Below are 27,363 nucleotides of genomic sequence, written 5' to 3'. Positions count from 1 at the left end.
ACCGGAAACACATAATAGATACAAATAGATAACATTTGAGTTGGTATTCATCAAATGGTACATGCAAAGTACAATGGCAAATGCAGGTAGAGTTGTTTATTTATAGCTATACATGTGCTAAATAGTTTTTGCTGTATTCCAAATTATAACTAGCTATAAATATACAACTGTCTTTTTAAAGTACACCTTTAGCTTTAAATGTACAGCTGCAACGATTTTGTGGGTCTTACTCATGTAGATCGTACACGCTAAAGCCACTTCATCGCAATAAAATAATCACCAGCGTTATTAACGAATCCCTTTTTACCACCAGCTGCTGTCCTCGGCTCCTCTTCTAAATTCATTTTACTTGAAGACTTAATCCGAGTGCCTTTTAAGCCAAATGAAGAGAGTTTAAAGTATGATATAACTGCAAGAAAAGCTCCGACGAAAATGAAATAACACACCAATTGTATTTTACGTGTCATATTTAAAAAACAAATTTGATTAACTTATGTCAAAATCCCACATTTGATAATAAAGCGACGCATACCTGCTGAATACATTTTCATTACAGGACCGGTGATACCAGAGATAAAACTCGAAAGTGATCCGCATGACAACCCACGTGAGACCTTTGATATTTATCTGTTTTACATTCTTAACCAAGCCACATATTGAGTGCAATTGCTTTATCATCCTCGTCAAATGTGAATTAAAGTCACCATTGTGAATCCTTCAGATGCAGGCTTCGATAACTTTAAGTCTCTACACTTGAACGTCTCCTGCTCACAAATGGCATGTCTGTTTTTTTTTTCTAAATTCAAACCATATTCGAATTTTATTTCATACATGACAATGACATTCGAGGCATATTCAAGTTTTCTGTTAATTAACGTACACCGATTCTGACGAATGCACCAATAAACAACAAATAGTCAGAGTCAATACATGACGATCTACAGATGGCCGATGTAGCCAGCTCTTTTTTTTCTGTAGCTCGTCATGGTTTGACATAACATAATATAACATAATTTTAAGATAGAATTAAGCATAGCTTATCATCACACTATTATTGACACACGTAATATATAGAGAAATGCTACCTTTAACTACCAACACTTGGTCCAAAAGTATAAGAGGAGCTAGAGGCACCTGATGGTGGCTCTTACCAGGGTTACATTATGTCTGTGCAGTATGATCCAAATACCTAATTCGACTAACAACCAGAACGGAGCACTCGCCGAATGGGCAAGGCCCGAGTGCGAGTATTAATAAGCTTACACACCACCAAAATAATTAAGAAATAGTATGGACAACTGGGGGCCTTGTATTGTCGTGACCGATCAGTCAGCTCACACACATTGCACGGACCGAAGCTAAAGCAACGGCTTAGGTACATTCAATGTTTAAAGTTGACAGGATGGTAACTATAGTGTCTGGTGGTCCGAACTGTTCTGAAGTCTTTTTTTTACATCATACAGCACTTTATATCTTTGCACTAAAATATGATTTTTCTACAGACAGTATATCTTATTCTCTATAACAAGTATATTTTGTTTCTTGTTAAGACTTGTACTCTTAAAGTATGTCTCTGGTAAAGTCTGCTCAGTGGTTACACAAAACTAGTCTTCAGCAGGCCTTATTTATAAATAGTGAGCGGTCACTAGTTTTTATAAACCCGGCTTAAGCAGATGTTGAAACTTATAATGTTTTAAGGCCTGCTGTCAATTATAAGCTCAGAAGGAACATAATGGATTGATACAAGAACCATAGTTTTCAACGACCATGGTCAAAATGCTTTCTGACTGAAAACTCCGTCGCTTGGACACTTTTTCGGAGCATTTTGTCCACAATTTGTACACAATATTTATAATCTTGATGTAACTTGGGCACAAGGTTGTGTTTAGTTATAAGTTATAAATCATGTCGAACGTCGGTGATATGGAGTCAGAAAATATACATTGTTAAAACTCAGGGTTACAGGTAAGCAGAAGAACGAGATAAGTAGTTCATTTGTTTTAATACTTGTACTTTGGGAGGTACACAATGTGTAATATGATTTACGAAATGTAGATTTTAATCCTCAAGTGAATTTTGATACGGCAAAAAAAACACGAAAAAAAAACAACAATAATAAAACGACAAGACTGCGATTAATTAAATTTTCCTACTTATTGACATTTCATTTATGCCCGCTTTTTGCCTTTTTTCAAGGTGGGTGCAATATTGAATTTTAATGATCGGGTTGTATCCATAACGCTTATTCGATCTTAAAGCTGCACTCTCACAGATTGAACGTTTTTAAAACTTTTTTTAATTTTTTGTCTTGGAACGAGCCAATTTTTGCGAACGTCAATGGATACTAGGTATATAAGACTGCTGACAAAAATTATATCGCAGATTTTTATATTCAAGTTCGAAAACTGATGTTTTATGCATTTTCCTTACACAGTTTAAGCCAGAAAACATTCATTTTCGAACCGAAATATGAAAATCTGCGATCTGATTTTTTTGTCAGCAATCTTTTATTATTGGTTTGCAGATATTTACGCAAATTTTTGTGAATATGGTAAATCTGTGAGAGTGCAGCTTTAAAATTTAAAATAGTGTCATAAATAGGAGAACCATCTATTATCGAGGTAGAAGGTTATATGTATTTCTTTATTAATATTAATGTAAATAAATATAATGCATCATTATCTTTGCTTTGTGTATTTTAAAGTAAATACGAAGAAAAAAACGAGAGTAATATGAGTTTACTACAAAGTTGCCTACTCAGTGTGTGTATACCACGTGATGAATTACGTCATATATGCTACGTCGGAAACACATGTTTTGCTTAAAATAAAGACTTAAATCAAAGATATATTTTCCTTTACTACACCATTTTAAATAAAAAACAAAAGGCAGGCTATGCCGCTTAAATAGCCCCGCCTTCGTTTTATTACCGAAGTTTGATGAAATGATTAGTTTTGACAGTGCTCCGTCAGACGGCCGTATTGTGAAAAGGTTTGTCGAAGTGTTTGAAGAAACTAAACTCTCAATCAAACTCTGGTAACGGACTGATAGTGGGGCTCCGTAAGCGGCGTAGACTGCGCTACGTTTCATTTCAAATGGTGAAGAAGTAGTGAAGTTATCTTTGTTTAAAATCTTTATTTGAAGCAAAATATTGCCTTCCGACGTAGCATTTATGACGAACTTTGTCAAGTGGTATACACACACTGCTACTTGCAGTTATAAATTCACGAGCCATCTTTATGACAGGAGCGTGATTTTAAGGTAGTGCGACCCTAATGGGCATCATTTCAAACTATGATCAATTTGATTACTTCTAAATGTGTATCATTTCCTGAATTCAAAAACAAAAAAATAGATTTTTAACATAGTCTTTAACATTAAAATTGAAGAGTTTAAAGTGGAGGTTTTCATTGCGGGTGTGCTACCTTCATGTTTATATTTGAGTTCTTTATTAGTTGTTATTTGATGTATCTGAGGTAGAACGGAGGTATTCCTCGTACATTTTCACCATGTTTTCTTGTTCTTCTGTTTCCACGGAACCGGGTCTCATTCCTCGTAGTGTTTCCAGGGACGCTGTGGCGGTCAGTTTGAAATGCTTCACCATGTAGCAGGCCAGCACGGTTCCCGTTCTACCACACCCATGGGCGCAGTGGACTCCAACAGGCTGAAAACAGAATAACAATTTTATGTTGAAGAACACTGTGTCTGTGAATATAAATGTACATAAATTTGACTCCCCCTTCTTGAGCGTTTATTGAAGTCATTTTTACTTCCCCGTATATATGTGTTATAAGGGGCTGGTGATACCACTTACAAATAATTTGTCAAGAAAATTGAAGAAACGTTTTCGACCTGTTATTTTTGTTTTAAATATATTTTTAATAAAGGTAGTGGATGTCGTATTATTATCATCGTTACCACGGTACTTTCTTCCGTTACACTTCGAAGCATATCGTAGTGTATATCGGGGGTATCCGACGATATTAATATGGATAAGTGAGAAGTGTTAATGGAAGATGTATTTTAAAGGCGTATTTTCGTGTGTTTATACATCACTTTTCAACCACAATTAGAAACAAGCCATACCACACTTATTTGATATATCTAAGAGTACTGAATAATGGACCATTTGTTGAAAAAATAACGTTATTGCCCACTAATGATTATATTGTAATAGTATGGTTTGTCATTTGTCCGAAATGCATGCCCGAAATTTATGTAATTCGTAAATCAATATACCTGTTTGAAGTAAGTAGATGGAATTTCCACTGCTGCATCACATAATTATAATCCTTAGTAATTGTATGAAATGTCTATCAAATGCTTTCTCCATAACTCTACCAGATTAACTCGTAGTTTTGAGTGCCAGCATTGAGTCAACGCTGTGCACTTGTCAAACTTGTCCGCCATTTGCATTTTGAAGGTTACAGCGAAGTAAATTATTAAAATCAGTAAATCGAGTCATTTCTAACATTTAAATGTGATGTTATATTGTATTTATGTATGATTTATTGTATTGTTTTAAATTCATATTAAAATGTTGTTTGTTATTTAAGGTATCACCCCAGATCTCTAATGCTGGGGAGCACTATTTCACTATTGTTCTTGCGGAATGCTGGTGTAATGCTGGGCTCACTTATCTTATAAGCATCACTGTTTTACTTCAAAGAAGTTAATGCTGCATTGTATTGTTAAAGAGTATATGTTAATTTCTCTACTTCAAGACCTTATATTCACATTTTAAGTGGATATTATATTATTTATGTTTCATACAAAATATGAGCCGCATTACTCAGCCAGCGTTGCTGGTGAAAATACCCAATTCTGATTGGTTGCCAGCAACGCCAGCATCAGCAACCACTATATAAGGCGATGAATTTTTGCGATGGAGTCAGTTGTCAGTAGTCACTCGTCTGTAGTCAGTCATCAGAGTAACCTACACTTAACTAAACCAGCCATGAAAAAGAGCTTTGCTGGTAATTTCTACATTATATAAAATTCTAACTACATTTAATACCTTAATTAACTACATATATACCTACAAAATACTACTAGTATACTTAAACAATCAAAATACAAAACTGACTACTGGTTCCATTGCTGACTCATGTAATAAGTAATTGACTAGAGAACGTGAATAAATTAATAGAAATCCTGACAAATCTTGAGTTTCGATATTGAATGATTAGAAATTTGAACCGCCCGGCTTACAATGTCCTAAAATTGAAAACGTTTTGAAGGCACTGACCTCATACAAATCATTATGCTTCTCGATGAACGCGATACATTCTTTGATTTGATGCAGGGTTGGGGGCGTGAAGTCTTGAACTTTGCAGAATAGAACCACGAATTCTCCTGAAAATTTATTGATACTGAAAATGTTTGTTTTTCATTTGACCGTTCAGAGACCATAGCAATTCTGTATAAAAAGATTGATGAGAATCATAAACTTATCACATTTAAATACCAGTGTATGTAAACCACGTGATAAATTACGTCATATATTCAACGTCGGAAGGCAACATTTTGCTTAAAATGAAGACTTTAAACAAAGAAATCTTTTTCTTTTGCTACACCATTTTAAATAAAACAAAGGGCTGTCTATGCCGCTTAAAGAACCCCGCCTTCGTTTTATTATCGGAGTTTGATAAAATGATTAGTTTCATCAAACACTTCGACAAACCAGTTTCCAAAATAATGTTTAGACAGTGCTCCGTCAGACGGCCGTATTGTGAAAAGGTTTGTCGAAGTATTTTAAGAAACTAAACTCTCAATCAAACTCTGGTAAAAGACCGAAGGCAGGGCACTGTAAGCGGCGTACACTGCGCTATGTTTCATTTAAACTGGTGAAGAAATAATAAGCATTTATGACGCATTTCGTCACGTGGTATACACACACTGAATTCACTGACAAATAACTATTATTATATCAGAATTGCAACGTTTATTTTAGTGAAGAAGTTACTTCATCGATTCATCATCTGATTGAGTGTTAGCTACAAGAACAAACTTCACTGACAATTTTATAGTACTTATCCAGCTATTATGTAAAACCTCACACCTGGAAACTTCTGCAGGATTTCTAGTCTCGATTCTGTCAACGAAATTAGTCTCTTAACTCCGACCTTCTTTAAAAACTGGATCTCCTCTATGGTTCCCGGCCAACCAAGACCAGCTAGTCTGTTGTCAACAACCCAGGAAAAGTTTTTTGGCATCTTTGCGTAAATAGTTTCGTTCATGATGACGAAAATAAAATAATTTGCAAGAATTTTAGATATTGTGTTTAACAAAAAGAAACGAAACAGTTAAAACAAACAGCTACAAAACAATTGAACAAATCAAGAAATGCACACTTTAGGTTTCCACCACCTGCACAAATTTTCCAATGTTTTCGATTTCTTAAACTTATATGATTGTTTGTTTTAATATTTTCAGTTATATAATCTAGCTTTTCCCTATATTTCACACTACAAAATTACAACTTGTACACACCATTCCGTCGTTTAAAACATTTAACATTACTTCCAATCCATTTCAATTCATTATCATTGCCTTTTCATACTTTTGAACGCCAATACTTCAATGCTTAAACCATGTTACTATTACGTGTTAGTACAATTGTTTAAAAACAAAGAATAAAGATGAATCTCTTCCGCATCTCAATCACTTGAAAAGGTAGTATATGGAGGAGGATTTCAATTTCAACCAAAAATATACTGGTTGGAGTGGTACATGTTTACTTTATTTCCATAAAAATGCTATTAAAGAATATTGCGAATGTTATTTTTATTAAAGATGCACTCTTACTCCCAAATCAGATTTATCACAATTAATAATATTGTTTTAATATTCCCAAAATGATGAACAAATATCGAAAACAATGGTTCTTATGAAGGATACCGAGTTTGATCTGAAAGAAATGAGCATAAAACATGGTATTTCTACCTTATGAGACTATAGTAGAACACATTAACTTTTTAGCATTCACCAATCATTTAATATTTGCGCTTTCTGCTTTTAAATACACGGTTACAATATTGTTATCAGTAATAATAGTTTCCATAAATGCATTATTTAGTAAGTAGTTAAAGATTAATCATTCAAAGCTGATATTTGTTTCAATGTGTATGTATTGATTTCGAATAAGAGAGTCACTTTAATGCATTATTCTTTAGGTAAGTATTATTTATTTATGAACCATTGAAACGTAAAAATTTAACACATAAAGATGAGTGCTACATTCACTCATTCGCATAGTTGATCATAGAAAATTGTGAAAGTGAAGTTTCGTTACTATGTCAACTTCACGCGTAAATGGTCTTACCTCATCTAAAATAGAGCAATTCAGTTTTAATAGGTCCCTAGTTAGTAATAAACTAGTTATGGTTTCGCTTCGGTTTAACGAACTGTGTATGTCTTGTTAACAGTTTAAAAGAAAATGAAAACTGGTTTTATAGTTCGTTTTACGAAAATCGACACAAGTTTTTGAAACTATCGAAACCCCCTCCGGAGGCGGTGTCGTCAGTTCGTTCTATCTGAAAACGCGCCTACTTTGAAAAACAACAACAACAAAACATGGCGGACTGTGATCAAACACGTGTGTTGACACATAATTTAATTTAAACATTTGCGGTATCATAATTGAAGAAATTAAGAAATAATGGCTACATGCCGAAGCTCCATCATGTTCTTGAAGCTATACTACACAAAACCATGCGTTTATAACTTCAAGCAAAACTTAAGAAACCTTTTTCCAAACCGCCGAACTCTTGTAACCAAAACTGATATTGGTTAAGTATCAATTAAAACGCCGAAAGGCTCCGCCGTGTTGTTGAAACTGTTCACAAAACCATGCGAAACCATTGAAACCAAAACTGAATGTCGCGGTACTCTTGTTACAAGGGTTCACACCCAGGCGTGCTGAATGCCGCGGTACTCTTGGTACACGGGTTCACACCCAGGCGTGCTAAATGCCGCGGTACTCTTAGTACAAGGGTTCACACCCAGGCGTGCTGAATGCCGCGGTACTCTTGGTACAAGGGTTCACACCCAGGCGTGCTGAATGCCGCGGTACTCTTGTTACAAGGGTTCACACCCAGGCGTGATGAATGCCGCGGTACTCTTGTTACAAGGGTTCACACCCAGTCGTGCTGAATGCCGCGGTACTCTTGTTACAAGGGTTCACACCCAGGCGTGCTGAATGTCGCGGTACTCTTGTTACAAGGGTTCACACCCAGGCGTGCTGAGTAAAAGCCACGCAAAGAATACGTTTTTGGAAGAAAACAAAAGATCGTCTGTACTGTTCAAATTTCTATTAAAGAGTGCATCGGTACAACCACACAATATATGACATAATACAAACATAAAATAGAATATAAATGAAGTTTACCTGAATAAAAGCCACACAAAGAATACTTTTTTGGAAGGCAACAAAACACGTCTGTACTGTTCAGATTTCTATTAACGAGTACGCGGATTCCTCATGCAAATGTCAGAGGTTAAAGTTAAGGCTTTATTCAACGAAAGTGAAAGTATGATTATGAAAGTGAAAGTATGATTAAGGAAGTGAAAGAATAATTACACACAGCAGACTACTGACCCTTGTTAGTGTAATACAGTGTACGCATGTGTGCACGGATTGACGTTTATTTTGTCTCGATCTTTTCATTACTAGTTAAAATGTTACTAGTTACCATACTAATCAGTGCAACGATTTTTAGGTGAGTTACAAGTGCAACGTAATTACAGATCCTCCTCTACGAAATCCTCGCCCCTCCCTTTCTGAAAAAGTCTAATAACCAAAAACGCAATACGATTTTTGTTTGCAAAAATGTCGCATTATTTCCTTTAAAAGCAAAACTATTGTGTTTTCATTTGAAATTCGATAAAAAAGATGCGAGATTTGCCATTTACCACGATTCATCTTTCTTTGTAAGAACGTCTTACAAATTAAAAACAAAACAAATTATTGTTGCATCGGCGCATCTTTTGTCAATGACTACCTAAATGCTTATACTATATAAAGCAGTTTTCAAACTGAAAAAAAATGCTACAGTTTAGCAAACAAATAATGCGGGTTTTTTTTTCTTGGACATTTTCTAAATGCAAGGGACGGGATCGCAATGACCCGAATATGATTCTATACTCATGTTTTAAATTAGATAATTTGCGTCTACAAGATGCTCAGTTGTAGCACATATTTCTGTTATAGTACACAATCATAGTACTGCAAATTTAGAGATGACTAGAGCATAAAACTGGTCTATATGTGCCCACAGCAAGTTCCATATACCCAAATATCACGTCTCCAACATCAATGACGCAATGCCATTGGTCCAGGACTGGTCACGCGGTGACTCCATATTTTTCATATGGGGTCACCAAATTTATATTGAACCAAAATGGCTTATATTTTCCGATTCCGATGAATATTCCGATGAATAAATGAAACATTTAAACATGGAAACAGGTTTCATTATATCGACGTGATATATATGTTACGGGGTTAGTAGGTGACCCGATATGGGATATATGGGGCGAAGGAAACTATATTCGGTTTTTACTTGATATGGTTTCCTTTGCACCGTATATTCCATATCGGGTCACCTACTTACCCCGTAACTAAGTGTTCGCAAGGGTCTGTAGTCTGGATTTGCTACACATTTCGTTCAATGCCGATGAGAAGCTGAGAAATCAATGATGGCGTCCAAGATGGTCGCCAAAACATTCACACTAAGTGAGTATATATATTTGCTAATTTCCATAATATTAAAACACAGGAGAAGAATTCACGAATAAAATGGAAGAGATGCGCTCAATTTCAAGAAAATTTTAAGTGCAGCACTTTAAACAAATCCACATGTTTTCCTCTTAAAACCCTCATGGTCAAGCAACCTGCGGGAATTAGGAGTATTGAAACAAATATAGAGTCTATCAAATTATATTTAACACGTTATTTCTAAAGCTTTATGCTTTTTCTATGTAAAGTGCAAGGTTAAACAGTTCAGTAGCATGTCACCAAGTTTTCTTATCCCCGATTTCTGAGCCGGGCCTCATTTCACATAAAATAGTTCACTGTTGCTTTAAAGATCAGTTGTCATCTCTGAGGTAGAAAGCACGTATTCCTCGTAACATTTTGCAATATTTTTGTTCCCTTGTTTCTTCTGGGTAGAGCCTCATTTCTCAAAAAATGAGTTCAGTGTTGGTCTAAAGATAAGTTATCATCTCTATGTTAGATAGCACGTATACCTCATAAATGTTCGCCATGTTTTGTTCCCTTGTTTCTTCCGAGCCGGGCCTCATTTCTCATCGATTAGTTCAGTGTTGGTCTAAAGATAAGTTGTCATCTCTATGTTAGATAGCACGTATTCCTCATAAATGTTCGCCATGTTTTGTTCCCTTGTTTCTTCCGAGCCGGGCCTCATTTTTCATCGATTAGTTCAGTGTTGGTCTAAAGATCTGTTGTCATCTGTATGGTAGATAGCAAGTTTTCCTCATAAATTTTCGCCATGTTTTTGTTTCCTTGTGTCTTCTGAGCCGGGCCTCATTTTCACATGAACTATTCAGTGCTGGTCTAAAGATCTGTTGTCATGTCTGAGATAGATAACAAGTATTCCTATATAATCCTATAAATTCCTATAACATTTCACAATGTTTTCTGTTCCCCGAATTTCTTCTGAGCCGGGCCTCATTCCACATGAACTAGCTTAGTATTGGTCTGAGGATCAGTTGTGATTTCAGAGGTAGATAGCAAGTATTCCTCATACAATATCACCATGTTTTCTTGCTCCCGAGTTTCTACCGAGCCGGGCCTCATTTCCCAGAGCCTATCCATGGCCTCATTAGCGGTCAGCTTGAAATGCTTTACCATATAACACGCAATGATGGTTCCCGTTCTACCCCATCCATGTCGACAATGTACACATACAGCCTGAAACCAGAGTTTGACATTGTATTTGTTGTCTTCAAAAACCAAGTGATAATAAATTGCTTCTCCCAATAAAGACGGAGTTTTAATAATACTACATAATTTATATTGAACAGTTTTCACAAACTTTATTAAGGGGTTGAACAGTATATCTTGTATTACTTAATGGAACGACTAAGATCCTTAAAAGCTGCACTCTCACAGATTGATCGTTTTGACATTTTATTTTTATTTTTTGCTATTTTAATGAGTCAATTATGCGTAAATGTCTGGAAAGCAGTGATAAAAGACTGCTGATAAATTCCAGATCGCAGTTTATCATGTTACGTTCCAAAATTGATATGTATGGCTAAAAGCGTTACTAAAGCTTTAAGAAGAATGAGATTTTACTTTTCGCCAGTTTTACAAACATTTGAGATTGTATCGATTGTGAATATTGTGAATTATCTAATATGTCTGAATTGAAGGCATTGATGCCCAAATCAGCCGATTCTGAGACAAATTATTTTTTGAGTGTCAAAACTGAAAATCTGTGAGAGTGCAGCTTTAATGAAGCGGGTTTAGTAAGAATAACCTGCTTACCTCATTTAATTCGTTTTGTCTCTCTATGAAACCGATACAATTTAGGACTTGCTGCATGGTGGGTGGGGTGAATTCTTCAATCTTGCTTGAAAGAACGCTGAATTCCCCTGAAATTATTATTAATTGCATCATTCTTGTTCAATTTATAATGTCTAACGGATAAGTTAGTGTTTGTTAATATGCATTTTACAATTTAACATGTACAATTGTAAACCAACGTCACTTTCACTGGATTTTCAAGCTCAATTATATTTTTAAAAAAGAAAAAAAAAAAAATCTTGTTATTTCAAACTGAAAATTATTATACAAATAATGTGAAAAATATTGAAAAGTATTTTTTTTTTAATATAAACATGCATTTTGTACTGTATGCATGCATATATTGATAAATGCATATATACAGTTCAAAATGCATATTTATAAAAAATAAATAATATTTTTCAATATTTTTTCACGTTTTTGGTATTATAATTTTTAGTTTGGGGTTATAATTTAAAAAAAATAAAAATAAAAAATGATTGAGTTTGAAAATCCAGTGCCAGTGACCAACTTAGTTTCAAATTCAAAAATTAGTTATGGTTAAAGGTTGTTAGTATGTCTGTAAAATAAATAAATGGTTTGATAAACCACAGTCGCATAACCGTTTATTTTGTTAAGTACATGCAAAAGACTTTGAACCTTTTTAGAGTTGTACATACTACCCACACAGTCGGCCAGCCACTGTTTATATCTACCGGTTCATCTGATTTAAATCAATAACGGGTGACAGAGGATTTACTGAAATAACTGTATTGGCAAAACAGAAGTTAGCTGCCTTCTCATTTGACAAAATAATATGTTGACCACTAATATCGGTGGTAATATTTCGATCAGTCATTCGTCTATTAAAATCGATAATAGCTGATTAGCACAGTGTTTATCATTTCGTGCACAAAATTATGTCAAAATTCAATAAGGAATAACAGTGGTTGATTTTCTAAAAGCAATTACACGTATAACTTGAACACATTTAAAATACAACCTACATTTACAGCCAATGAAATAGCACATAGGCAATCATAAAGAACTAGGCGTTTTCATTATGAATTTCAACTTTCGCGGGTGCTTAAAGATCTGCTCACTGTCACTCGTCCGATACACAATCCCTGCGTCAGATTTTGCATTGGTGATGTGTCAGGTTGCTTTCTAAGTCAGTTTGATGACCTAAATTAAAATCTTAATGATTAAGAATGACTCGTTAGCTCCTCTTACTCCGCCCATTCTTAACCATTAAGATTTTAATTCATGTCTTCTAACTACATGTACTACTGAATGAAGAACAACGAGCAAGTATACAATACAATTTCCCCCAAAATTTAATGTTTCTAACGACGAAATTTTAATATGATACATAAGTACTATTCTTACCTGGAAAGTGGTCCAAGTTTTGCAGTCCATTTTCTGTCAAAGAGATTATGCCTTTAATGCCGGCACATTTCAAAAACTGCAGATTCTCTTTTGTTTCTGGCAGCCCGCAACCAGCGAGCCTGTTCTCAACTATCCAAGAGAAATTGAACGGCTTCGTCGGGCAAATCATGTCGCTCATGGTGATATTATTGTGATTAAAGACGGTATTTATTTAAATTTTATATATATATATATATTTTTTATAATATAAAAACACGTATTCCTCTGGATCGAGTAAACCTCACTGATTGTACGAGTATAATTGCGATTAAAATATTAGCCTAATAAGTTTATTCGTTAGTGTCTAAATGTTTTGTATTTACGAATATTTTAAACAACGACTTTATAGATCAAAGTCAAAACTATCTTTCTATATTTAAACATGATCACAAAAATTATAAGGCAGCTATAAATTAATTGCTAGATTTTCATCCCCGCCCGTCCCTCTTTTTACTCCACCCCTTAAATGTTATCAACTAAAATTTAAATGTTGAACTCGGGTCTGTATTTGCGTATCGGTCCGGTACGCTCCGGGAACGGCGTTTATTCATACCTACGGTGTCGATGTATAACATTCACATGTAAAAAGGAGAGTTGTTCACATGAACAAATATTCAACGGTGAGAAACAGTCATCTAAAAAAACCTCACCACGACCCTATTTATAAAAAATAAAATTGGATGAAAACCTAGAAATTGATTTATATTGTCCTAATACTCATTCTTGTTTCTATTTATACACATGACACAGATAATGATACCAATATAGATTAGTCAGACACACTCAGTGGGAACAGTATATTGTATTGATCCATACACACTAATAATGAGATGGTATATCACAAGGATAGAATAATGCTTGTATATAGTCATTGACCTCAATTGGAACGTTGTTTGATCTGGTGGAGCCGAATGATAGATCTATATATAAATGGGTAGATAGTTATACACTTGCTGTGGAGTAAGTTGCACTCTCAGAGTTTCACCGTTTTCACAACGTTTTTACTTTTTGTCTTGGAATGAACAAATTTGTGAGTTAATATCTGCAAACCAGTGATATAAGACTGCTGACAAAAGATCAGATCTCAGATTTGCATATATCCGTTCGAAAATTAATGTTTTATGGCTAAAAGCGTTACTTACGGTTTAAGAAAGAATGCATAAAACATTAATTTTTGAACTTAAATATAAAAATCTGCGATCTTACTTTTTGTCAGCAGTCTTATATGACTGGTTTCCATGCATTTATGCATAAATTGGCACGTTCCAAGATAAAACAAGTTGTTAAAACGTTTAATATGTGAGAGGGCAGCTTTAAAGTTTCTATTCTTTAGATTTCATAGAACGCTTGTTCGATATCTATATTTTATAGAACAATTTGACTGATTTTTTTTTTAAAATAAATGAATTAAAAAAAGTACGAGCGTTTGCTGTGTGTGTATACAGGGGCGTAGCTAGCCCTATATTTACGTGGATTCATAATTGTGCTAGGGTGGTTCGGGGGCAAACCCCGCGGAAAAAAAATAAAACCATGGTGCATTCTGGGCGTTCTGAGATGCCTTTTTAGTACTGGAAAATGGACAGTTTTAGGATCATGAAGTCAAGAACGCATACTGCAACTTTGGCAGTTTTTTTCTTTGTCAGAATCCTGTGTATTCCGACACGTACTCGCGAAAAGCTGATACGCGCCTGATGTATTGATGTTCAAGTAGTTCGTAAAGTTAATAATAATGGTATTAATTAATTGAAGTGTTTTAACGCGTTATATGTGTTATACTTAGTCTAAATTGATTCCCGGTGAAGTGTATTATTGGATGAACAATTAAGATCCTTAAGTGTAAAGTCCTCAAAGGTTTAACTGCTAAGTTGAAATTACTACGTGGTCTACTTGCAGCGTAGATAAATGTAACGATTCTGACATTGTTAACCATCAATACACATATACATAATAGCCGAATAAAACCAAGTTGTCAAAAGGGTCTGACAGTGAGAGTGCAGCCTTAATGTTCTTGAATGTTATTTGAATTGTTAATAAATACATTTTGTTTTCAAAGTAAACCATATTTCAAGTTTTCAAAAGTGGTGCTTTAGCCGATTGGTGTCTACCGTATATCTGCCGTACACCCGTACCCGAACAGTATGAAACGGATTAAACTTCTTGTAGAATAATAATACTTCATGGCCGATTAAACGTGACTGGTACGGAAGTACGGCGGTCCGGGCTATAGTAAGAGCCTAATAAATACAGCATATACGTTGTACAAAAGCCCCTAATCAGTCCATCCACTCGAAAATCAATACGAAATACGATTTAATATTTCGTTATCACGAAAAGTTTAACGATATTACGAAATTTTATTTGGTAATCACGGAATAACATTTCGTAATAGCGTTGTACGATATAATATTTCGCAATACGAAATATTATATCGTAATTACAAAAAAAGTATTACTTTTTCCGTAACATGTGTGTGTAATATTTCGAAATAATATTTGGCAATTAAAATAAAAGTGTCGAAATCACACATTAGGGGCACAGCACGAAATGATGTGTTCCTACTTTGCCAACCGATAATTTTTCCTATAGAAATCGTAGGTGGGCTTGGGGGATGTGTTGTTTGTGGTAACAATAGAGTTGATAAGTGTTAATTGGTGAAAATGCTAGACTGGCCCCATTTTTTATTTAAAAGGTTTTAAAACAGTTTAGCCGTAATAGAATTTTTAAATCAGAATGCATACTAAATGAGTTTAAATCACAATGTCACAACGAGTGTTCATTCTTTATTTTTAAATAAACAATTATTCAATACAATCATTACATCGATACAATGGACATTTAACATTAGTATATTATTTTATTGGTATCAATATATAAGCACATAGCACATATTGAACATTTTAATTTTTATTCTATTTTAAACATTCTGAAAAACATCACAATAATAAAACAACAGTATATACATATGTACATGTCAGTAAAGAACATATTGTCCAAGGTATTATTACTAATATTTATATAGTTTTATACATAAAGCACATTCAATGTAATTTAACTAAGTGTGAGACAGCATCAACATAGGACATAGTGTCCATCTCACCCATACTCAGTTGGTCCTTAAGGCGGGCGAGCCTTTCTTCAAGTTGGCGGTATACTCGCTTTCGTGGGCGCTGTTTACCACCGTTAGCATGCTGGAATATTTTGGCCTCATTTGCTGCCTGTTCCTTCTTGATGATGTCTAGGAGGGTGTAGATGTTGGGATGGCGGTGTTTCAGTTGATTGTTAATTTTATGGTGCCACCCCTCCACATGGTTTGTCTTCCTAGGGCCGTCGTTGTTGAAGTGTTATTGTTTTTTTTCAACTCACCCGACCGACCCTATTTTTCCTTCCCGACCATACACTTGTTTTGCTGTAGTGAAGATTTTTTTCCGGTATTTTCTAAAAAAATGTGCATTTAATTGAGTGAACAAGTTAAATTTGACCATTTTATATAACAAATTTCTTAAAATAATGATACAACCTGATACAGGTACACAATCCCGGCTTAAAATAATGAAACAACAACAACAACAACAACAGAACACCACCCCCACCCCAGTTATGTATACCTCATTACCCAATTTTTTAGATTTTCATTCAAAACGTGTACGGTGAGAAGTATTCACTTGACTGTCTATTTCGAATTTGATCTAAACAAATATTTCCATTTTTAAACTAAAATTTCAATTGTTCAATGTTTTTGTAGTGATGGCAAACTGTTGCAAATGACCTTTCATACAAAAATAAATTACTTATATTGCATCTACATGTCTTTAAAAATGGACCATGCGAGGCTAAACCAATCAATCTTCCTCCATATTTTATGTCGATGGTCCGTGGTCTAGTAGTAACACACTTGACTGTCAATCCAGGGGTCGCAGGTTCGATTCCACGCCGCACCACTATTCAATTACCAATCGTCCTCCGGGATGACCGTGTGGCAGAGCTATACACTGGTGCACGTTAAAGAACCAGGGTAGCGCTAACCAGTGTTACATTCTGTCTGTGCACTATGCTCGAAAAAACTCAAATGACTAATACCAATCTTAACGGAGCACTCGCCGAATAGGCAAGGCCCGAGTGCGAGTATAAATAAGCTTACACACCCCCACCATATTTCATCACAGTTTTTGATGATAATGGAGCGGAATGATTAGAAAGGAACAAGGGGTTATATACATAATTGTTTATTCAGATCAACAGACAAGTACTGAAATTTTAAACGAATATAAACAAATCGCATAAATAGGTATACATAATAAATAAAAAACATAAATTGTTTTGCAAACCAGTTCATTTGAAGCTTGCTTGAGACAAAAATACAGTATCTGAACCACATTCAACCCTTCTTGATAAGTTTAAAGAACTTTGAAATGTGAAACCAGTTCATCTGAAATGGCTCCTTTTTGAGTCTATCGGCGGTGATCTCTCTGAAGTAAGCCCCGTCGAACTGGTGTACCTCGCAAATGTGTGCTAAACGTGTCAATGCAGCATTGTTCAGAAAAGTGACCACCTCTTGAACGCTGAGCTGAAAAAAATCATTTCCGACTTTGTTACTGTTTTTCTCATCTTCGGCGGATTCTGTCCTTTCAAAGTTTACTTCACTAGCTCTAGCCAATTTTGGTTTCAAGCTATGATTGCCTATAAACGCTGACTTTGTCTCTCTGTCTACTTGGCCGAGCTTTACACGTGCATTGGCATTCGGGCTTATATCAGTACGATTATTCATATTTCTGTCACCCCCACAACCCGATTGCTTCTTCACAGGTGATGGGGGAACTTCGTATGTTTCGTCTTTCTCCACAGTTGATGGTCTCCAGCCTTTTATGATCTTCAAAAATCGTGAGATGTGCAACCAGGTCAATTCATAAGGCGCTTCTTTCAAATTTCTTGCAGTTATTCCTTTAAAATGCTTGCCATCGAAGTTCATTTCGTGACAGAGTCTGGCGAATTTCGGCAACCCACATTTGTATAAACACTTAACCACTTCCTGAAGGCTGTATGTGAAGAACTCTTGATCACCATTTGTACAATCCCCCGGTCTTTCAAAGGCTGATGCATTCGCGTAGTCCGTCAGCTCGCTATCTTCCTCATTGTCACTATCTATCTTTTCTATAGTTATGGGGACTTCCCTTACCGGTCCATTTAGTACTCGGTAAATGTCGTCTTCTTCCAACATGTGTCGGATACCGGGAGGTGGGGTATCATAATTCTCATCACAGTCATTCAAGACGCTTCGTGGTACTTTATAAATTTCATCTTCCTCTTCGCTATCATCTACCAACCTAGAAATATGTGTATCAGTCAAAACACTTCGGGGGACTTGGTATGTGTCTTCCTCATCTTGGAATGTGCTTGTATCCGTCGACTTTTTAATTAAAGGTGTGTAATGACTTGTATCCGCACGAGCACAAGGCTTTGGTGGTGCTGCTGCAGCAACTGTGTGGTTTGCGTCACCGTTTACAACATGTTGACACATGTTGGTATATTCGGAACCTCCAGGCAGATATTTCAAGTAATCATCGTTGTTGTTGTTGACAGTATTACTTTCGGATTGTAGAATATCAGCTCCTGATTTGTTTCCCATGTCTACGTAACCTTCTTGATTGGAAATTAAATCGTTAGACACTGTTTTGTTATGCGCTTTGTTGTTTTCAACGGCACAGCTAGTATGCAATCTTTCGTTACTTGTCTTGCGTTGTGACACTGGACTTACTTGAATGCTAGTTCTCGCTTTAATTGGTGGCTTTGATTTCGGTTTAGCATTATTAATCGATTCCCCAGTGCTGTGCCACATATCTTTGGATGTCGCAAACTTTTCACCATCAAAGGAGAACATTGTACTCGAGTTGTCAACAATAGGAGCCGACGATGACCGCTCGATCTCATCGCTGGATTCCACATCCTCCTCCTCTTGTCCTTCCGGAATGTAACTCATAAATGAATGGTCTTGTGAGAGAGATGATTCCGAAGTCGAAGACCACAATAGGGTCGACCATTTTGACCGAAGTCCTATTCTACTCTCTGTTTTGTTTGGTTTCTGGGGTTGCGAGACGGAATTTCTGGTCGAATTTCTGGTGGATTTGGTGCTTGTTTCATCAAATATCCGAAAGAATTCTTCGTGAACTTTATCGAAGCCGGCCTTTGAGCGAGCAGCAACGTAGCGGATGTAGTCTGGGAGGTTCTGTACGGGTCGCTGGAAACAGTTGATATTGTATTACGGACATGATGCATATTAAGAATAAAACACTTTTAGCCAGTGAAATTGTAGATACAATCATAAAGTAGTAGGCTTAATCATTTTGAATTTTAACTTTCGCGGATGTTTAAAGGTCCGCCCATAGCTACTCAGCCAATACACACTCCCTGCGTCAGTCTTTGCATAGACAATGTATCAGTCAATGAAGGTGTATTCTACGTAAGTTAAATGACCTGATTTATAATCTTAATGATTAAGAAGGGTCCGTTCGCTGCGCGCTTACTCCACCCATTCTTAATCAGTAAGATTTTAATTCATGTCATATATCTATGACATTGTGAATGTTTTCTTTCTAGTAAGTTGTATTACAAAAGCATGTCTTACCGAATTCTTCTTCTGAACTGATGCGGTACTTGCTCTCTTGTCTGTAAGGAAATAAGATCAATATACGATTTATTAGCAAAATAACATTATCAAAATAAATTCCAAATGAATTTCAGTCATAATTAAGTCATTTTAAAGTGAAAAAATATCAAATATAACTAACGAAATTCAATGAACAAACTAACCATCCATAATTTACATCTACCGGATAACAAACTGGCGACTTTCAATATACTTTGTCCCTTTTGAGAGTAAGGAAACAATTATGACAACTGAATAGGTTTCACTTCTTATATCCGCGTGGAAATAATGACACTTTACAAACGAGGCCACTTTACAACGATTGATGATTCAATGAACGATAGTCACGTGGTCAATCTTGTATTGATATCTACATATAAATAGTTGTTCGTGACATCAACATTTAATATCCGCAATCCTCAACTTAAACCAATTTGAACTGATATACAACTATCGGGGGCGGATCCAGAAATGACGTGAGAGGGGGCGTAACTTAAGGGGCATAACCCTTCACTGAACAAAATTTCTAAACGTCCATTTAATGAAATTCATTTTCATGAGAACTGTTTAATGTATCGACTTAAAATTTGAAACTCTATAGTTATGCTTAGTACTCTACCGATTTTTATGAAGAATATTACACTTTAGTTTCGAGATTAACCATGCGAGACGATAGGTGTAATTTCCGATTTTTGGCACGAGAATCACGAGTAATATGAAGATATCGCTAAATTTCATTTTAATACAAAACATGTTGAATTTCAAACTCGAAAAACAAAAACATGGCCAGAATGACCATTGAAGAGCAGGTCACGGCCGTCAGCACGATTGATTCAGGAACCCCGATTCGGCAGGTATGACCAGTTTTGTAAATAAATAAATACTTTCCGATATAATGTGGGAAATATTATTAAAAGTGTACTGTTTTAACCAATGACACATTATGGTAGTTATGTTTTACGTTGCATGGCTGTTCAATAGGCGACACTAGAGTATCCGTCAGCTGTGGGAGAAATTTAGAAGAACCAGTCTTGCTGACATACGCCGAAGGCCCAAACGCATGGTTACAACTCGCCACCACGACGGATATATGGTTCTTTCCCACCTACGCAACCGTTTCACTCAGGGATACTCAACAGCAAGGCGGCGCATTGGCACTCACAACCGGCCAAGTTGTCCTCAGACCATCCGCAACCGGCTCCAGGCCGTCGGTATTCGCGCCCGCCGACCACGGAAGGTTCATGTCCTTACTGCGGGGCACAAAGCAGCACGGTTAGCATGGTCGCGACGGAATATACGGTTAACATTATTCAACCTGTATTGATACCGCACATTCAAGCTAATCGAGGCATGATGTGGGTACCAGAAAATTCGCCTTGGCATGTTGCCCGGGGAACTATGCTGGCAACAAACACCATTCGTGTTCTAGATTTTCCGGCAAAAGGCCCAGATCTGAATCCAATATAAAATACGTAGCCCTTGCTAAAGAGAAAAGTTTTGGATGTGCCCCAACAAGACAATGCCGACGAACTCAGGCGTGATATTCGTCGGATGAGGGACATTATCCCACAGAACTACATGCACAAATTGGTAGTTTCAATGAGGTCAAGGTGCCATGCAGTAATTGCTGCAATTGGTTTAAATACAAGCTACTAAAATTAACCTTTTTTCCTGGACAGTACTTTGTGACTTTCGATTTTATGGGTGACAAACTTTGTTATTTTAAATGAGTTATTTATTCTAATGAAATGAAATTATATAAAAGTGTTTGAAATAAAATGCTTAAAACGTGTGTATTAAACAAGTTTGAGATCTTGTTATTTCATTCTAATATTTTAATCAAACACCATGTAGACGTTTAGAAATTTTGCTTAGTGTATACATGCGTCCCTCCCTTAGACCCGAAAATTAAAAGGGTAAATAATTTTGCCGAGGGGGGGGGCTATGAGGGGCACGGCCCCTAGAATGTTCTTACAATTTCTAGTCATAATTGGAGCATTTTGAGTGTGTTTTATTACATTTCCATCCGGTATTGACATGAAAAGAAAAGGATTTAAGATCCGCTTGTGACTATGACTCACATACAAACTGTACGAGTGTCCACTTGAACATTCTGAGCACGTAATTACGAACAGTTAATTTAAGAAACATTTGTGAACTTAAGTTTAAATGCTCAACGACTAAACATTTAATTAATGTGAATCAATCAATTGCAAACGTGCGATGAACATCCGGGGATCACATAAGAAATCCTAAATGCATTTGAATTCCTCATAACGCCATGATAGAGGTAGTGTTGTTCAATTGTAAGAGCCATGATTAAGGCCTTTGTGATCAATCTATAAATAGCAATGATAACAATTCTAAGACTGTGTGTGTATACCACGTGATAAATTGCGTCATAAATGCTACGTCGGAAGGCAACTTTATGCCTCGAATGAAGACTTTAAACAAAAATAACTTCACTATTTCTTCACCTTTTTAAATGAAACAAAGCTCAGTCTACGCCGCTTACGGAGCCAAACCTTCGGTCTTTTACCAGAGTTTGATCGAGAGTTTAGTTTCTTAAAACACTTCGACAAATCTTTCCACAATACGGCCTTCTGACGGAGCACTATCAAAACGTAATTTTGAAAACAGGTTTGTCGAAGTGTTTGATGAAACCAATCATCTTTCGGTAATAAAACGAAGGTGGGGCTCTTTCAGCAGCAAAAACTGCCTTTGTTTCATTTAAAACGGTGTTTTAAGTCTTCATTTTAAGCAAAATGTTGCTTTCCGACATAGCATAAATGACATAATTTATCACGTGGTAAACACACACTGAAAGAGTGTCATGCTTAATGTCTTGATGATATATCTGTCTGTAGCAAAAGCGTCATTCCCTTATGATGAAATAGGGTCGGCACTTGAATATAGAGCATGAATTTAGTTGTTGCATTTATTGCTTGTCTAAATATGTTTATGTCAGTGAAGACGAATTTCACATGTTTATGATTCGCCCTTTGTATTCGGAATTGTGAAATGAATATTTCAAATTTAAGTGTATTAGTCAAAACACTTCGGGGGACTTGGTATGTGTCTTCATCATCTTGGAATGTGCTTGTATTCGTCGACTTTTTAATTAAAGATGTATAATAACTTGTATCCGCACGAGCACAAGGCTTTGGTGGTGCTGCTGTTGCAACTGTGTGGTTTGTGTCACCGTTTACAACATTTTGCCACAATTGAGTATGATATTATTTTATTTGTATAACTATTTTGCTAATACTATTTAACTGAATTTTTTTTTTGAATACAATTTTTATCTTCCAGATTCTGTGTTGCATAAATGGTATGTTATTTGATTTGCATTTTGTCCGAAAATACCTTTCTTGTACCGCAAGAGTGTTATATTTACAGCAGCCTGTTTTCTATATATACCCACCTTATTTCTATATCAGATTCTATTGTAATTTAGCTATATACAAGTCACTTATATTAAAACATTTGTTTTTTAGATAATACCTTATATCACAATAAATTCTATGCTTTTTCGTGATACTTCAAAAATGTTGATTTATAATAGTTGCGTGATTCAGGCTGTGATCAGCCATGTATATAGCCATGATATCACATTGGTGTTCAGTTCTTCTTGAGCCTTGATTAAGACCTCTGTGATCAATCTTTATAGCGCCATAATGACACGCTGATGTTCATTTCTACTTGAACCTTGATTAAGGCCTTTGTGATCAATTTTATAGAGCCATGATATCAAATTGGTGTTCAGTTCTAATAGAGCCTTGATTTAGGCCTTTGTGATCAATCTTTATAGAGCCATGATATCAAATTGGTGTTCAGTTCTAATAGAGCCTTGATTTAGGCCTTTGTGATCAATCTTCATAGAGGCATGATATCACATTGTGTTCAGTTCTTCTTGAGTGTTGATTAAGGCCTTTGTGATCCATCTTTATAGATCCATGATATCATATTGTGTTCAGTTCTTCTTGAGTCTTAATTAAGGCCTTTGTGATCCATCTTTATAGATCCATGATATCACATTGTGTTCAGTTCTTCTTGAGTCTTGATTAAGGCCTTTGTGATCCATCTTTATAGATCCATGATATCACATTGGTGTTCAGTTCTTCTTGAGCCTTGATTAAGGCTTTAGTGATCAATCTGTATAGCGCCATTATGACACATTGATGTTCAGTTCTACTACAGCCTGTATTAAGATATTTGTGGTCAATCTTTATAGATTCATAATGACACACTGATGCTCAGTTTTACTAGAGCCTTGATTAAGGCCTTTGTGGTCAATCTGCATAGCGCCATTATGACACACTGATGTCCGGTTCTACTAGAGCCTTGATTAAGGCTTTAGTGATCAATCTTAATAGAGCCATAATGACAAACTGATGTTCAGTTACACTAGAGCCTTGAATAATGCCTTTGTGGTCAATTTTTATAGAGCCATTATGACAAACTGATGTTCAGTTCTACTAGAGCCTTGATTAAAGCCTTTGCGGTCAATGCTTATAGAGCCATAATGACACATTGATGTTCAGTTCTACTAGAGTCTTTATAAAAGCCTTGGTTTTAAAACTATTTAGCACCATAATGACACATTGATGTTCAGTTCTACTAGAGCCTTTATTAAAGCCTTTGTTGTCAATCTGTATAGCGCCATAATGACACATTGATGTTCAGTACTACAAGAGCCTTGATTTAGGCCTTTGTGGTTAATCTGTATAGCGCCATAATGACACATTGATGTTCAGTACTACAAGAGCATTGATTAATGTCTTAGTGGTTAATCTGTATAGCGCCATAATGACACATTGATGTTCAGTTCTACTAGAGCCTTGATTTAGGCCTTTGTGGTTAATCTGTATAGCGCCACAATGACACATTGGTGTTCAGTTCTACTAGAGCCTTGATTAAGGCTTTTGTGGTCAATCTTTATAGAGCCATAATGACACATTGATATTCAGTTCTATTTGAGCTTTGATTTAGGCTTTGTGGTCAGTCTGTAAAGCGCCACAATGACACATTGATGTTCAGTTCTACTAGAGCCTTGATTTAGGCCTAAGTGATCAATCTTTATAGCGCCATAATGACACATTGATGTTCAATACTACAAGAGCATTGATTAAGGTCTTAGCGGTTAATCTGTATAGCGCCATAATGACACATTGATGTTCAGTTCTACTAGAGCCTTGATTTAGGCCTTTGTGGTCTATTTTTATAGAGCAATAATAACACATTGATGTTCAGTTCTACTAGAACCTTGATTAAGGCCTTAGTGGTCTATTTTTATAGCGCCATAATGACACATTGATGTTCAGTTCTACTAGAACCTTGATTAAGGCCTTTGTGGTCAATCTGTAAAGCGCCGTAATGACACATCGCTGTTTGGTTCTACTAGAGCCTTGATTAAGGCCTTTGTGGTCAATTTCTATGGCGCCATAATGACACAACGGCCCCAATTTCTCGAAATATTTAGTCCCTTATAACGGGATGAAGCTTATTTCATTATTTTGTTCAATAAATTGCTTGATATTGACTTCTTTAAGAGTTTTTATACTTTCAATAGAAATTATCGTAACGATAATCACAATATACCATTTTTCATTCATCAAAATCAAATTTAAGTATGTTTTTTTGGCTAAATAAAATAAGCTACTTAAGCCTGGTAAGCTTAAGAAGTTTTGAGAAAATGGGTCCCGATGTTCAGTTCTACAAGGTCCTTGATTAAGGCTTCGGTGATCAATCCTAATAGAGTAATAAAACCAATGTATGTGCAATTTCGATAATTAAATGCTCAAGACATTGATGTTCGATGCTTATAAACTGGTTATATGACTCTATAAAGTTTTATCATCAAGGCCTTATATATATACATATTAATGATCAATTAAATCTAAGGTAATCCATTGGTGTTCAATTATAAGAGTCTCTTTATTAAGGACTTGGTGTTCAAACTTTAAACAGCCATAATAACTCATTAATGTTATAATTGAACATTGAATAAGACATTGAAGAGCAACGTTATAAAACCAGGTAGACAATTTGGTGTTTAAATATAATTATGCCATGTGTAGTTAAGTTCAAGTCTTGGTGATAAATATGCATAGCGCTAAGATTACAAGTTGATGTTCAGTTCTACTAGAGCCTTATTAGGTAGTCAATCGTTACAGATACAAGAAACATTGATGTTCAATTATAAATTTATAAAAAAGCCTTTAAGAAGACATTGATTGCCATTTTTTATTGAGGCATGATGACACATTGATGTTCAATTCTAATAATGTCATGCTTAGGTCTTGGAGATCAATATTTATATAACCATGATAACATATTGAGATTCAGTTCTATTTGAGCCATGATTATGGCCTTGGCGATACTTATTCATAACGCCATAATGACACACTGGTGTTCAGTTCTACAAGACCCTTGATTAAGACCTTGGTGATCAATTATTAATAGTCCTTTATGACACACTTATGTTCAGTTCTACTAGAGCCTTGATTAAGACACTGGTGATCAAGGATTAATAGGCCTTACTATCACACTGATGTTCAGTTTTACTAGAGCATCGATTAAGACCTTGGTGATAAAGGATTAATAGGCCTTCATGACACACTGATGTTCAGTGCTACTAGAGCATTGATTAAGATCTTGGTGATCAATACGTAATAGGCCTTCATGACACACTGATGTTAAGTTCTACTAGAGCAATGATTAAGACCTTGGTGATAAAGGATTAATTGGCCTTCATGACACACTGATGTTCAGTGCTACTAGAGCATTGATTAAGATCTTGGTGATCAACGCTTAATAGGCCTTAATGACACACTTCTGTTCAGTTCTACTAGAGCATTGATTAAGACCTTGGTGATCAATATTTATTAGGCCTTAATGACACATTGATGTTCAGTTCTACTAAAGCCTTGATTATGGCCTTGGCGATCAATATTCATAACGCCATAATGACACACTGGTGTTCAGTTCTACTAGACCCTTGATTTAGACCTTGGTGATCAAGGATTAATAGGCCTTACTATCACACTGATGTTGAGTTCTACTAGAGCCTTGATTAAGGCCTTGGTGATCAAAGATTAATAGGCCTAAATGACAAACTGGTGTTCAGTTCTACTAGAGCCTTGATTAAGACCTTGGTGCTCAATAATAAATAGGCCTTAATGATACACTGATGTTCAATTCTACTAGAGCCTTGATTAAGACCTTGATGATAAATATTTAAAAACCATAAAGACACACTGATGTTCAGTTCTACTAGAGCCTTGATAAAGGCCTTGGGAATCAGTATTTATTAGGCCAAAATTACACACTTATGTTCATTTCGTCTAGAGCCTTGATTAAGGCATTGGCGATCAATCTTATACAGCCATGATGACACACTGATGTTCAGTTATACTAAAGCCTTGCTTAAGGCATTTGTGGTCAATCAATATGGCGCTATTATGACACTAGTTCTTCTACAGCCTTGATTAATGCCTTGGTGATCAATACTTAATAGGCTTTAATGCTACACTGATGTTAAGTTCTACTAGAGCCTTGATTAAGGCCTTGGTGATCAATAATTAAAAGGCCCTAATGACACACTGATGTTAAGTTCTACTAGAGCCTTGATTAAGGCAATGGTGATCCATAATTAAAAGGCCTTAATGACAGACTTATGTTCAGTTCTCCTTGAGCCTTGCTTAAGGCCTTGGCGATCAAAGATTAATAGGCCTTAATGACACACTTATGTTCAGTTCTGCTAGAG

General features: G+C 35.8%; 3 protein-coding genes across 3 annotated transcripts; all 3 read right to left on the bottom strand.

Annotated features, from left to right (window-relative positions):
* Positions 1-3,451: 3,451 nt before the first annotated feature.
* LOC128205946 (dual specificity protein phosphatase 23-like) lies at positions 3,452-6,239 on the bottom strand. The gene is made up of 3 exons (XM_052908021.1): positions 6,062-6,239; positions 5,249-5,355; positions 3,452-3,664 (listed from the first exon to the last, which is right to left on the bottom strand). The coding sequence occupies exons 1-3, from the start codon at positions 6,237-6,239 to the stop codon at positions 3,452-3,454; spliced, it is 498 nt and encodes a 165-aa protein (XP_052763981.1).
* Positions 6,240-9,814: 3,575 nt separating this feature from the next.
* LOC128221097 (dual specificity protein phosphatase 23-like) lies at positions 9,815-13,259 on the bottom strand. The gene is made up of 3 exons (XM_052929549.1): positions 12,917-13,259; positions 11,510-11,616; positions 9,815-10,930 (listed from the first exon to the last, which is right to left on the bottom strand). The coding sequence occupies exons 1-3, from the start codon at positions 13,092-13,094 to the stop codon at positions 10,688-10,690; spliced, it is 528 nt and encodes a 175-aa protein (XP_052785509.1). The 5' UTR covers positions 13,095-13,259; the 3' UTR covers positions 9,815-10,687.
* Positions 13,260-17,165: 3,906 nt separating this feature from the next.
* Positions 17,166-19,873, bottom strand: LOC128245632 (uncharacterized). Its single transcript, XM_052963839.1, has 3 exons — positions 19,760-19,873; positions 19,575-19,615; positions 17,166-19,187 (listed from the first exon to the last, which is right to left on the bottom strand). The coding sequence occupies exons 1-3, from the start codon at positions 19,764-19,766 to the stop codon at positions 17,331-17,333; spliced, it is 1,905 nt and encodes a 634-aa protein (XP_052819799.1). The 5' UTR covers positions 19,767-19,873; the 3' UTR covers positions 17,166-17,330.
* Between the last annotated feature and the right edge of the window lie 7,490 nt (positions 19,874-27,363).

This window comes from Mya arenaria, chromosome 2 (genome assembly GCF_026914265.1).
Source record: "Mya arenaria isolate MELC-2E11 chromosome 2, ASM2691426v1".
Taxonomy (NCBI): domain Eukaryota; kingdom Metazoa; phylum Mollusca; class Bivalvia; order Myida; family Myidae; genus Mya; species Mya arenaria.
This window is presented reverse-complemented; position numbering and strand designations above follow the sequence as displayed.